Source organism: Anarrhichthys ocellatus, unplaced genomic scaffold, assembly GCF_004355925.1.
Source record: "Anarrhichthys ocellatus isolate YVR2014 unplaced genomic scaffold, GSC_Weel_1.0 scaffold3, whole genome shotgun sequence".
NCBI classification, from domain to species: domain Eukaryota; kingdom Metazoa; phylum Chordata; class Actinopteri; order Perciformes; family Anarhichadidae; genus Anarrhichthys; species Anarrhichthys ocellatus.
Window position 1 is genome coordinate 9,030,779 of NW_022280033.1, and position 14,066 is coordinate 9,044,844.

The 14,066-nt window shown below is 40.8% G+C and overlaps 1 protein-coding gene and 1 long non-coding RNA gene across 7 annotated transcripts in view; one reads left to right on the top strand and one right to left on the bottom strand.

Moving 5' to 3' along the window:
• pax2a (paired box 2a) overlaps nucleotides 1-9,460 on the bottom strand; it is a 29,283-nt gene extending 19,823 nt beyond the window's left edge. For 2 of the 5 annotated variants that reach the window (XM_031842026.1, XM_031842013.1), the window contains exons 1-6: nucleotides 8,877-9,460; nucleotides 7,287-7,464; nucleotides 6,023-6,220; nucleotides 2,482-2,567; nucleotides 2,197-2,316; nucleotides 1,310-1,354 (exon numbers count right to left, since the gene is read on the bottom strand). In XM_031842026.1, the coding sequence (XP_031697886.1) occupies nucleotides 1,310-1,354; nucleotides 2,197-2,316; nucleotides 2,482-2,567; nucleotides 6,023-6,220; nucleotides 7,287-7,464; nucleotides 8,877-8,919 (670 nt within the window). In that variant the 5' untranslated portion in view covers nucleotides 8,920-9,460. Of the gene's footprint in view, nucleotides 1-1,309; nucleotides 1,355-2,196; nucleotides 2,317-2,481; nucleotides 2,568-6,022; nucleotides 6,221-6,666; nucleotides 6,688-7,286; nucleotides 7,465-8,876 lie in introns of all 5 variants that reach the window. The other 3 variants (XM_031842008.1, XM_031842000.1, XM_031842020.1) reach the window with 3 other exon arrangements.
• The window catches only part of LOC116380107 (uncharacterized), a 91,181-nt gene that overhangs the window by 61,360 nt on the left and 15,755 nt on the right, over nucleotides 1-14,066 (top strand). The gene's annotated exons all lie outside the window — the stretch shown is intronic.

Genomic DNA, 14,066 nt, shown 5'->3' on the forward strand with positions numbered 1-14,066 from the left:
GAGGGGGGGATAGGGGACATGTTGATTTGTGAATTAATAGCTTTTCTCTGCAGAATTGCAAATTCTTTTAAATGTCACTATGTTCACAGTGCGAGGAGCATCTGAAGCCACACTTAACAGACACACATTTCCGTGCACAGGTGTGTACACTGTAGATGCATGCATGCACAAATCTTAAAACAAACTCTTGCTCAACTCTCATTGAGGCCACCACAACCTCCTTATTCCCTCCTTCCGTCATAAAACCACTTTTTTCCCTCTCATTCTGCTGCTCCTTTATCTGTCTTTCACCTCCTCCCATCTTCACTCGAAGCCGTCCAATGTTACATGCTACTTTTAATTTGCAATAACACATGACGAGGACAGATTAATGGCTCTTATGGCACCTATGTCCCTGAAGCTCGTCTTACGAGGACCCGGTGTACATAACGCGTGTCACACTACATTATCTCTACAGCCCTCCAGTAATGGGGACCTTTTTCTTCCTCAAAGGGCAACCGCTGACTTCAGCCACACTGGGATTAAAGGCCACCACCATCATCACAACACCAGCAGTACAAGCACTGTGCAATGCTTTGTTTCATGTTGATTTTGGTCAAAGTATCACAATGTGGGCACAAACATGTGACGTTTAAAATCTTTGATTGGTTTACAGACATGCAACACTGTCCAGTGAGTCATTTGTAGAACATTTTAATTTATTAATTTACTTACTTATCTATTTACCCAGTTATGTATGCACTATATATGTATGTATTAATTCGATTACTTTGACTTGGTAACATTGCAGCAGGTAACTTTCTGCTGTGACGTATAGTCTTAACTAGCTCAGGCAGGTGGTCCGCCTGCAGTTTTGTTTTGTAAAATAACAGCAATGCTGCAATTATCTTAAAAAATGTGGACAATTGAAAATGACCATGAATAATTAATCACAAGTGGGTCTCCTGACATAACAGTCCAAATTAAGGCAAAATGCTAATTTTAGAATTATTAAAACAAATAAGTTTACAATAAACTGCATCTTGCTGTTTGAAATCCACAGATATCTTTACCTGGTAAAAATATTAAATCAGCAACACTGTACATTTCTGCATATTGACCTGCATGCAATTACATGGAAAATATGATTTTCCACAGTCACTTTAGCTTAATTCATTTTAATTTCTCAGGAGATTATTTATTGGAAAAATCTTCCCCGCCTCGTCCCCACAAACTCAGAACCCTGGAAGAGCAGAAACAGTAATTGAGAGGAAAGTATTGTGATCAGATTGATCAAAGCAAAAGAGAAGGTTGTCTAACTTCAACTTACAATGTCCTATTTTCCTTCCGTCCATGTGGTTGCCAGTCCAGAGAACTAAAGAGACAGAAACATAAAAATTGATGAGTGCTCTTTGAGATCATTTTCAACCATTTCATCCCATCAGCCACCTCAAAGCAGCACAACAGAATCACACATGTGCACACACACACACACACACACACACACACACAAACACACGCGCAGCCCCCTCCCTGCCTCCACCGGTCTGTTCCTACACCTGTTCAGGCCTCCACCGGGGACATGTTAATTCATAGGCATTAAAAAAGCCAATTGTTTGCAAAACCGATAATCTATTAGCCCTCAGGCAGTGTGTCCACTCTCTTGCCTTGCCTAGGAATGAGAAATTCTGGCTTAGACCGGATAGGCTTCCACTTAATCTTGGAGCATATCTAGGGCTATTTTCTTGCCCTATACACTAGTATACTGTCTTACAAAAATACTTTGTGATTGAATGTTTTACTGCTATTCAGAATAAAATATATTTCAGTAAAGAATGTATCTTTATAGTGCAGGATATTAAATGACTTGTATTTAACTGATAGTATCGAGGCCAAGGGGGATTAGAGTTGTATGACAGCTATATGGGATATCTACAGTACGTCTAAACATGGTATAAAATTGAGATGCAGCTCTGTAGGCGTATGGTAAGACGCAGGGCATCAAAAAGCTGATTGAATCGCAACACTCTCTCAACACCCGCCCTGCCTGATATACAACATAACAAGTCACTGGAGACAGCACATAGGAACACACTTGGCTGCAGCGCTGTCATAAATGCCATCTTCTTCACACACAGGAGGGAAAAAAAGTAGGAGACGAGTGATGGAGAGAATTAAAAGGATGGAAAACAAAGGGATCTTATGTGTCTCCCTTACCATCGTCTCGTTTCCTCTTCTCGCCGTTGGAGCGGGGGATACCCAGAATGCCGTTGATGGAGTAGGATCCTACGGGATCGTTGGAGGCGCTGGTCACAGGGGGCGAGGCTGTGCTGGGCACTGACAGAGAAAGCGGAGTTAGTGTTTGTACTGTACGCATGTGTCTCATTTGTGTGTTTATTCCAGTGCATGTGTATGTGAAAAGGCTTGTATGTGTTCAGGTTTAGGTGTTTATTTCCTGTTCCAGCAGCCCCGATGTCTGTGCGTAGCTTCAATTGCGCTTACCTATGGTGTGGCCGGGCGTGGACAGAGGCGTAACAGATCCGTCAGGGGACGGGTGGAATTGCTGCTGGACTTTGGTGCGGATAATCCTGGTAAAGTGAACAACAGACACGGATCAATCAATACTGCTTCCAGAGCATGGAGATTTCACACCAGCCCGCCATGCCCTGGGACACTCGAACACGGCACATCACGTCCACTTACGCCCATGAATGTACAAGTGCGCCATCGTATGGGGGCGCTTGTATCCTCATATTCGGGCCCCTGTCACAAATAGCCAATCTCAGGGCTTTAGGGGCAATCTCTCCTCTCCTGTGTGAGGCTGAATGGGGGCTGCCCCTGAGATTGTGGATTCAATCTAGCTGGATTCTGAGGTTAGAAATATGATAAAGTCCCCATACCCGTAAGATGTGATGTGGCGGGAAAGTCTTCATTGCACTTTGGTCTGAATGATCTTGCAAACAAAGCATGAAATCACATCAATTCACCTCAATGATCAGCTTCACTGGCTCTACCTGGCCAACTCTAATAATCTCCCTCTTCTGCTCCCCACTCTCTCTTCTCTCCTCGCTCTCCCTTTTCTCTCTCCATTGCTCAAACCTGATCTTTCACTCCGCTCTCTCCCAACCTCATCCTCTTTTCTCATTTCTACTCCGCTGTCCAATGTGCTCTCCGTTTTACTGTACTTTACAATGCCTGTGTTTCAAACCCCTCATCTCTGTCTTTCCTTCTTTCTGTCTTCACTCTTCTCCATTTAATTTCTTTATCCCCCCCCTCCTGTATTCTCTGTCACCTCTCCGGTGTCTGTTTTAGTTTTTGGTCTTTTTGTTGCTCAGTGTAGCACACAGGAATCCTCCAGGCTCACTGAGGATCAGAGCCCATTGATTGGGACTCCGGGATAGAAAAGTTGACGACAAATGGTGGAGAGGAACAGCAAATGCAAATGGTGATCTATAAATTATATGTGACAGGGAAGCAATAGTGTCTTTTTGGCCCAGCCCGAGACCACTGCCACAGACGATGTATTTTAATCTGTGGTGCACTCTGAAATACATAAGTAAAAAAAATAATTGTCACAATAATCTGAAATTTTTTAAAACAATTTTTACATTTGTAAAATTGAGTATTGTTGTAAAGGTACAGTGGAATATTGACAAGCTCAGATTTAGCTGTTATGGGACATGATCGCATTACATTAAACCATGACTATGGTAATCTTTTGATTGACAGACGAACGCAAGATCATTGAATAACAGGCAGCGTTGTGCACTGACAGAAATCCCACATGGAAGCCCTCTCACTCGAGAAGTGTGACAAAAACAGACTTTTACAGACTGCAGATGAGGCGAGCGACGTTCACATGCAGCATCCAGCAATGAGCTATCAATTCTGAATCAGGCAGCTATGGGGTTAACTTCCTCGGGGGCAAAAATGTACATCAGACTCTTTTCATTCCCCTCACTATCTCATGTGTCCTCCATACTCTCTCCTTCAGGCAGGGCAACAAAGGCTAGCAGCCTCCTTCAGAAAACACACATCAATATTTTATTTGAATTTCTAACATCTCACCACAACAGTTATCTGACCTCATGACTCAAGGGAGCCTCATAAATTCAAGGACTTTGTTTCAAGTCTATATTGTTGATATTGAATAAACAATTTGGATAGGTGAATTAACGACTTTGGTGTTTGGGTGTTGTAAAAAAGAAAAAGAAAATCCCAAAGAAAGATGTGGATCAATATGATTGAAAGTCGCTTAGGACCTTATGGGTACGCCTGTGTCCACTGGGCATGTTGCCTCTCTGCGGCAACAAAACAAAGTGCAACCCAGCCTCTGTGTAATCTTTAATAATTCATGCAGGAAAAATGTGTTTAAAGCCAGGACATCCTCTTAAGTCAACAGAGCAGAGGTCAGCCCCTTAACTACAGAGACCACCAGGGGTCCACTGTGCCTTTCTCTCCCCCTGCCTGCCTCCTCCTGTGCTTCTCATTCTCACTTTCTTCCTTGTCTTTACCAATCCTCCTTCAACAGCAACAGTGACAATCCAAAACAACTGTAGACATTAAAAAATAGCCTGAACATTATGGTTTACTATTCCTTGAGTGAAGGTTAGATTTTAGAAACATTTTTAAATACTCATAATTTTTTTGTATATGACGTAAAATAAATATCAATTAACCTTTTTTTCAATGCTAATATACATGGTGGGTTAATAATTCAAGAGCAAAAACCTGCTGCTTGTTATGTTGTGATTTGTGAGGCAATGTTTTAAGAATTTAAAATGCAGTTTTGTGCATTGCCACAAGCCCTGATGTTAATTATTAACGTGCAGGCTAACTTCGTTTCAAAGGAAAACATTTCTCCTAATAGTGCTGTTGCACACAGCTCAAACCCAGCAGCTGGTCAGAAATGTTTTCTAATTGTAAAACATTAAACCTTGCCTCCTCGCACCCTTAAATACATTTTCTTTTGGTTTTAGGAACAACAGGTGAAAGGCGCCAAAAGCCAAAACCTGTTGAAACCATAATTTCCATAACAGCCTGATTTTATATTTCTTTCTCTTCTTTTTTTAAATTTTTTTTAAAGATCCATACATCTCCTGCATTTAGCTGGATGTGCTATGAGACTCTCTTCAGCTCATTAAAATGTAATGCCGATGACCAGCTCTCTGGAACAGTGCCTCCTAACCAAAGTTCATCACTCGCATGGCTCTATGGGGCTTTTTTCACTTTGCACACATGCACTGGATCTTTTCACCGGCGTCTTCTGTCTAAAGATACTTTGTCCACGCTGTCCCGCTTCATGTGGAAAGGCAAAGGTGTAGGGTGTCTGCTGCTTTAGCTGCTTCAGTGGAACAGAAACTCTTTTATAGTCCATTTACCCACAGATCAACACTGTTTTAGACGAGGATTTATCTATGTCTATGCATTCTTCTTATACTCTAATAATACTCATGATACTTTTTATTTATAAGTATCACTAGAACAGTACAATGTAATTAAAATCGGAATCATTTAGAATTGTCCAACCAAGCCTAAATATGTGATGTGTTGTCGCTCCACATTCACCTCGGTGTTGGAAAACAGAGCAATTGGTTGGCAATAAAGAGGCTGCTGCCGCCTCTGTCGCAGTGTGGTCCGCGTATTGAACGACTTTGTTGGGTATTTCCTCCCGCCTCTGGATCTGGTTACGCGGTATTGATCGGTTTTTATCGAGACAGATGTGATTCTTCGTGGCCCCAGCCTCAGCTCCCGCGCTGGCTGTGTTGTAGGGCCGCACCGGAGATTGAATTGCACGAGTGAGACCACCCGGATAGACTCGACTGGGACTGACTCTATAGTTCAGTCTCCTATACGGTGAAATAGCTATCTGCTCATTTCAGAGATTATTTATCCAGTTTCTCATTTTATTGTATTTTTGTATTTGGCTCACTCCGACATTTTTGAATGCACACATTTGGAAAGAATTTCGGGGATAAATTATGCGTTTCGGCATGCTTTTAATGATTAAACAAAAAAAGGAAATCAGTTTTTTTCCACCTACCTGTTGATGGATGAAACGCTGGGGACTGTGTCGTTGTCGCAGACGCCCTCAGCCAGTAGTCGGTCCCTTATCTCCCAAGCGAACATGGTTGGATTCTGGCGCTTATAGTCAGCAATTTTATCCACCACTTTCGGAGTCGCAACCTTTGGTTTGGAGCCACCAATGACTCCGGGTTTAATACTGCCGGTTTCATAGTACCTGCATGGGGACAGAGTGAGCGTTCCTGAATGGATCCCTCCTTAATTCAACAATCCAGTCTGATTGATGGGAAAGGTGGCTTAAATATCGTTTGTGTGTAAATAAATCTCCACCGACCTTCTGTTACATAGGGCAAATAAATACCTACAAATATGATGGCGGCTTTAATCTAATAATTGGTGTGGAAAGGTGCTGTTATATGGGCCTAATGGAGTGTCAGCTGGAAGGTGAACAGAGCGGATTTTTTCCAACGAAAAGCAGTGTAATTAAAATCACACAATATAAGCAGTGAGACGGACAGAACAAAGGACAGTTTAGCTGTAAAAGCACAGTTTGGACCTCATTTCCAGTCTCCATGAGCTATACAGTATAGCATGCACGACATGCCACCATGACCTATTGGTAAATGTTGGTGACAAACATTCAGTGTGTGTGAAATGAAATACCTCTGAAATGCCTTCTGATAGCTGAAAAAAATATATTTCAAAATATTATCTCACAGCATTTGTGCTCTGAAGTAAAAAATGACGTAGATCTAATCGATCAGGTTTATAGTATATCTTTTACACTGATGGAAAATATAGGAACGTAAAGTGTGTATTTGTGGTATTTTTCTAAAAGATTTTGATACTCAAATGTGAGTTTATCATGGCCGTATAGATTGTGTGTTTTTTATATTCTAATTCGTGTATAGACTTGTTAAGTTACCTCGAGCTACTTTATACACTTAAATCACCTCCAGTCTCCTATAATATTAATACAGCCTCACATTCCTCTCAGATATTTTTTTATCCCCAATGCTTAGCTGTAAACTTTCCTCCGAAAATGTATTTCATGATTATGATACTTCTCTCTTGCAAGGCTGCAGGTGATGGATAGAAAATCTCGGACGCAGAACTGCTGTGTTCAAGCAAAAAAAAAAAAGATAAAGGAAGAAAAAAAAAAATGACCTGCCTATATAACCGATGGCTGAGGCTGAAATAGAGCTTGGTGCGCATATACGAGCTATAGAAGATTGATGTTTGACACACATAGGGCTCTGTTGGTCGCGGATCCCCCCTTTTACCTGCCGAGGATTTTGCTGACACAGCCGTGACTGACCCGTAGCTGTCTGGAGATGTCGCAGGGACGCACGCCCTGGTGGGCCAGCTCCACGATCCGCTGCCTCACCACGTCCGGGAGGGGTCTGCCGTTCACAAACACCCCGCCGAGCTGGTTCACACCGCCGTGCCCTGCGTGGGACACAACAGCAGCACAGGGGAGCATAACATTACATACCTGCAGAAGACACGGTCTCTCTTCATGTGGATTCATTTTGGTTTCTTTTATTTTTCTGGGATGTTTCATTTAGTTATTTTTTAGTCTAAAATTATAAAACATATTACCATACACACATACAGTATAATGGACATGCATATACACACATTTTAATTTTGGCCAATAATCTTTGTTTGTACATGAAATCTGTGGGATTTTAAATAATTCTAATAGTAACTATAATAATAATGGAAAAATAGTAACAGTAATAATAATAAGAATAATAAGAATAATAATAATAATGGTAGAAACTGAGAGAGAGTTAAATTCAACTACATTTACTTACACATATTACACAAAATATGAAATGAAACAAACAACATGTATAATTACATAATACATAAAATATACCTCACTGGCTCTTTTGATACCACTAAAATAAAAATAAAACTCCTCTCTCCCTGTACATTGGCAATAGGCAATATATTCCAAGAGCACCTCCTCCACTGCAGCCTAACACATGTCGCAGATATTGTGTTTCAACCTGTTTAATTTTCCTCGCACAATTATTGTAAATAATTAAAATGAGCTTTGATAACTCATATTACAAACGCGGATGGTGCGAATGAGGAGTAATAAATAATGTATAGCAGCCCGGGTCTTCTTTACCCCTATCGTATGGAGTAGAAAGCATGAAGAAAATTAACAGAGCAACTGTGTTAGTTTTATTCTTAACCACCTAAATCTAGAGTAAGAGATAGAGTGACACGTTTACATCCATTTACACACAACGTGCTCTTGTTTTAAAGACGCCTAACTGTAATTTCACAGGTAATAAAAGCTTTGTATTTAAATTGATGAGTTTCTAGTATGTCCCTTTAAAGTGAATGTTGCTCAAACCGGCTCACATTTCGTCCTTTTGATTCAACAAAAAAAAGCTTTACAAAACGAATACAAAAATAAAACTCTTCAGTGACCCACGTGCTCTTAAAATAAGCCAGACATGTTTGAAAACACTTTTCTCTGCGCCGTATTCCATAATGTATTACCAAACTTCAAGTATGCGTCAATACATCTATTTTTAAATAACTCGTCTAGCAAAAGTTGCTAATGTTTCAAAGGTTTTGGAAAATGACTTACGATACTAACATGTTCAATATTTGAGAGCTGTGTTCATCTTCAGTATAGTAATACAACGTTGCCAAATGGACTGAAAATGGAAAGAAAATAAAACAAATATATAGGCCTATTGGTTATAAAGCATCTCAAAACATTTCTAACTGCATGTTTTCTGTGTAAACTAGACCGCAGTCATTGAAAACACCTTCGACCGAATATGTGCAGGAATTAAACTCACAACACAGAAATGCTGCTGTCTGTAAACTAATTCTATACTCACGGTGCATCGCCGAGAAGGGGTCCGCTTTGCAGTGAATATCCATTGGATAGCAAAGGAAAGAAAGGTAATCGACTGAGGTCGCCGTTTCGCCTCTGTGATGCAGCTTTAAAGGTAAAAAAAAAAAAAAAAGAAGCAAGAATTTATAATTTGGCGTTTACAACAGTCCGTGTGCGAAGAGTCCGCAGCGGTGGACAACTTCTCGTGGCGATGCTAAGTTTTTCCTCCTGCTCAAGTCTAAACTCAAAAGTCTCGCAGAAGGGCGGTCAGGTGCAGAGCATGACCCAGGCGTGTGCAGAGCGCACCAGTCGCGGCAACATTGACTCAAACCGGGTCACTGTTTGCGTTTATAGGACATCATGAGGAAAACAAAAAAAGAGTAGCTGAAGTCTCCACGGGTCCGGCTCAGGAATCTGTGGCCGAAAAAGAATCCTTCTCCTCTGACGGAGTGGAGCGCAGGCAAGGCGGGCTGTGGTTTAATCAGATAGGGGCGGAGATGACAACAACATGGACACGGCGAAGTACAGAGCAGTGTGTCCCCCTCTCCTCCGGAATGGGCTGTGCCTGAGCGAAGCTTTGGGCTGAGAATGAAACCCCTCTCCTTGTGTGTCTGTTTCTAAAAGCTGCAGTCCCACAGATCACCCCCACCCCCTCCTCCTCTACCTCCATCCCACAGATCCCCTCGCATAGAGATGGATGACTTGTCAGACAAAGGCAATAGATTCCAACACTTTGTGATTCGCCCACGTAAAAACCTGCAGCTCAAATGAGGAGGTCCCTGCATCCGACAGCCAGGAAGGGGAGGTAGACGAAATGGGAAATGATGAGGCTTTCGGGTGAAGAATTAAGGAAATTAAAAGCAGGGGGTAGAAGAGAGGCAAAGCACTGTCAGGCATGTGTATGTTGTTTAAAAGCGACGCTTCTCAAATGTTTGCATGTGAAGGACTCCCAATAGAAACACATGATGAGACTGGGACTCACATGGGAATGCTTTTGTGGTTATTTTTAAAGTGATACTGTTGAGCCTAATTCAAGATATTTAAACAAATCGAGTCCATAGATTCTCTATTTTTTTCTTGCTATTTAAATATCAATATCATTGAACTAATCCTTCAACTGGCGGCCCAGTAACCCACTTAGCCTCTGGGTAAAATCTCAAATACCACAGTTAAGTCATCTTTTGCCAATATTACATTTTTGTAATAAATTCTCTTTTATGTTAGAAAACGTGTTGTGTTTTTACAGCAGCCTCTCATTGCACTATAGCTTCCTGTTCTTAAATCAACCAGAACAACGCTCTTTAACAAAGAAGTCTTTCCATGTTGTGAGTTCAGCATAACGATGCAAAACCAATTTCCAGTGACTAAAAAGCTGCCTCCGGTCCACCATGACTGCAGTTATCCGTGTGTGGTCAGACAGGATGTGCGCAAGGTGAGCTCGCAGCCTGCAGAGGGAAGAGTCAGTCAGTAGGCCACCATCATCATCATCATCATCATCATCATAATCATCATGCACTCACCGCCTGTGTGCAGCATCGCTCTGTAGATGGCGCTCACACAGTAGGTTACACAGCCCGCTGTGCTCACACAGGCAGCAGCAGCAGCAGCAAGCAGGCAGGTAGGCTGGTGCTGCTGGGGCTGGCCGGGTCAAAGGTTGGGGAGGGGGGGGGAACCTACTGTAGCTGTAGTATGCGCTCTTAAGCTCTTCCGGTAGAACTCAATCAAAACGGAAACAAAGAGAAAAACGCTCAACAATCAATGAAGATTCATAGATTTTAAAAGTGCACATTCTAATGGTTATAGCATGAGGTTACCACTAACGTCTGTACGTCTATAAGTGACTGCTGTTTAGCTAAATTAGCAGCAGTTTTCTCAGCATAATACTGTCAGATTGAGCTCTATGCACTGATGATATCACAGTGTTTCAATGTGGAGTTTTTTACTAAAGTTATCCAACGTGATGTATAAAACTACAATCTTCTTTCATTTACTTGGATGGAAGTATTTGTTGTTAAAAGACACAGCAGTATATTATTATTATTATTAATATTATTATTATTAATATTATACTAATCATATTAATAATCTGTTAATTAAAGGGTGTGTGGACTTCATGGCACAGGACTCCGTGTTGCGTCCAGCTGCCCTCTGGACAAGTTTGAGGACGATTCCTCTTATTGTTTCTGCTTTTTTTGGGGAGGGAGCTTCTGGTACAATATGTAGCACCATGGGCTGTAATTTCACACGTCAGTGCACTTTTGCCCTAAAGCTGCTGCTATTTCCCCCACAACACCCCGATTTGCCCCCCGTACCTCTCCTCTCCTCTCCTGCACTGCTACGATGACGTCCCCGTGTCAAAGTACTACAGAAAAACAAACGGCGTGATAATTAAGAAACTGTTAGTCCCGACTTCACCCCCTTTTAAAACCACATCCACCAAGAACCCAATGCGATTGTTGTTTTCGATTTTTTTTGTTGCCTGCATTGTATTAAAGAGCCTCGGCCCAGTTGTCACACACAATAAAATCAGTTTGCTGTAATATATTTCCGGCACTTCTAAACCTATGCTGTTTTTAATAGATAATAAGCCTGTGCTCTGATTCGTGTTTCCTTTAAAAAATTACATTTCTCATTGTAAATACGAAGTAATAAAATAAGGCCAAACTGATAATAATAATAATGATAATAATAATAATAATAATAATAAATAATAATTTGTTGTTGATATTTTAATAGCAATATTGAGGTGGGACAGAGCGGAGAAGAAGGGAGGGGAGGATGATGAATTTCCTCGGAGGACAAAACAAATCCTTTTCTTCCGTTTTTTGAGACATATGGCCTGTAACGTGCGTCCTCGTCAACAATCAATATTGCTGTTTGTTATCTTCCTGTTGTGTCTTTACTGCGTGTTTTAGACGATGCAGGGGCTCCCAGACATGTTCAGGGTCCCTGATCACCCACCTTCGCTGATTCAAAAAATAATTGGATATTTATTTGATCTGAAATAAATGTTTGTAGGAAGTTGCTGTTAGAGTGTAAAATAAAAGATAAATAGAAATTTGACATTTTGTTGCATTTTTACTGGCAATGACTTGGGATATTTTGAGGACCCCTAAGGTCTCCTGACCTCAGTTTGGGAGCCACTACAACACTGTATAGATTAAGTTCAAAGTTTGACTTGGAATGTGTAAAGCGTTTCGTCCTGTTCAAGCATGTGTGTATAGATGTTGGTTTGTTGTCATTTTATTGATAGATTCGTTCGCTTTTTTGAAAATATTAGCTATTTCAATCTGCACAAGATGACGCCCTTATAAACGCAACTCTCTCATTGAGGACACCCAGGTGTCTAAGAAAACGTACCTGCTGATGCATCTAAGTCTTTCACTCGCAACTCTTGTAATTAACAGCTACTTTTTTGAAAACTGTAATTCTGGATACAACTCCCTGTATATATTTTTTCCCTATTAACCAAAACACCCGCGTCATATCGGGAGTCACTTATAAAACCCCACAATGATTTGGTGTCTCCTGACACCAAAGCCATATGGGAAGGCTATGCCAAACTGCAGGATATCAGCTGCGTCCTTAGATTGCTTATTCATGTGCTTTATAACGGGAGCAGATGGATATCAATTTGACTCTATCCTCGACACCATCACAGATTGATTTTGTACTTGCTTTTAATTTTGCCATAATTAATTAGATCATTACAACTGTTTTCCATTGATCTTCCCATCTAAACCCAAAATTGAGAGGTGAATTAGATTGTGATCTATGTTTTTCAATTACAGCCCCAAGCTTAGCTGATGTTAATAGACTATTAAACAATTATTTGCAACAACGACAATAATAATAATTATAATAATAATTATATCAATCTTGAACTTAATTTCTGACATTGCACAATAGCAAAAAAAACGTGTAAATGCATGAAGTCACTGCGCCATGTGAAAGAAAAAGCACACTATGCTTTGTTTGATTTAAAGAAAATACAAAAATAAAATCCAGACGTGTAAGCAGGGAGCCTCCTCACAGTTTTGTCCCACACAGTGCAAACAACATACCTGCAAACAAACACTGGCATTAGTATGAGGCAGAGGGAGAAATCCTACCTGGTCGACCAGCGCTGTGAGGCATGGCTCTCCTCTTGTCTAATGGTGCGTCTCTCCGATGCAGCCCAGTAGATCTGTCCGGCCTCCTGCGCTCCCTCCCCGGCTGGGCGTCGTGCTTCTCCCCGCTGGTTGTCAGAATCTTTGACCGATCATCCAAAACTAAACGGTTTAGGCGACAACAAAAAGCGGAAACAACCCTGCTCCGACGAACTAGGAATTGATAAAGGAAGAAAAGCAAAATGGAAATCAAAGAACACATAGCGTTGCAGCTGCTGAATTAAAAGAACGTGTAGCCTACAACTTGCTTGTGTTTTAGTATTTTTAGTAGATTTTAGTATTGAAAAAGCTGAAGTAGTGTTGGACTCAGCACATCATATTTTGCATTCACTATGGATTTTTTATTTTTTTTAAACTTGATATCAAGTAGGCTACCTAATCTACTATTTCTTTGAAAAAGCTAAAGTTAATTTACAGGAAATGTATTGAGTTGGTTTGTGGTTGAGTATAGTGTTCCCAGTCTATTAAACACTTACATTTTGTTCAATATTATTAAAATATTATGAAATTATTAACGTCAATTTTTGTAACAGAAATAATACATGCATGGAAATCATCAGCAGACAGACGTCATGAAGTTTAGATGCCCAAAGATGTCCCATCATGAACACTGCCTTTTGTGACACCGAAAATCGATAATAATGATTTATTAAATCGAGATTCATTTAATTGTATGGTTAAGCTATGACACGTTCATGTGAAGACTAATGACAACACTGAATAATGGTTATCATTTAGAAAATTAGAAAGTCTCTCTCTCTCTCTCTCTCTCTCTCTCTCTTTCTCTCTCCCTTTCTGCACACACACACGCACACACACACACACACACACACACACACACACACACACACACACACACACACACAGAACAGTAGTGGTGGGGGCAGTGGGAAAAAGGAATACAGAATGCAAGAGTGACAATCCAGAAATCAATTAATACTTATTAATTAATTTTCAGATGTTAATTCAAGTGTACTTTGTCATAGCAGTCCGATCACATCTGTTATTCTGAGGTTCCACAGATG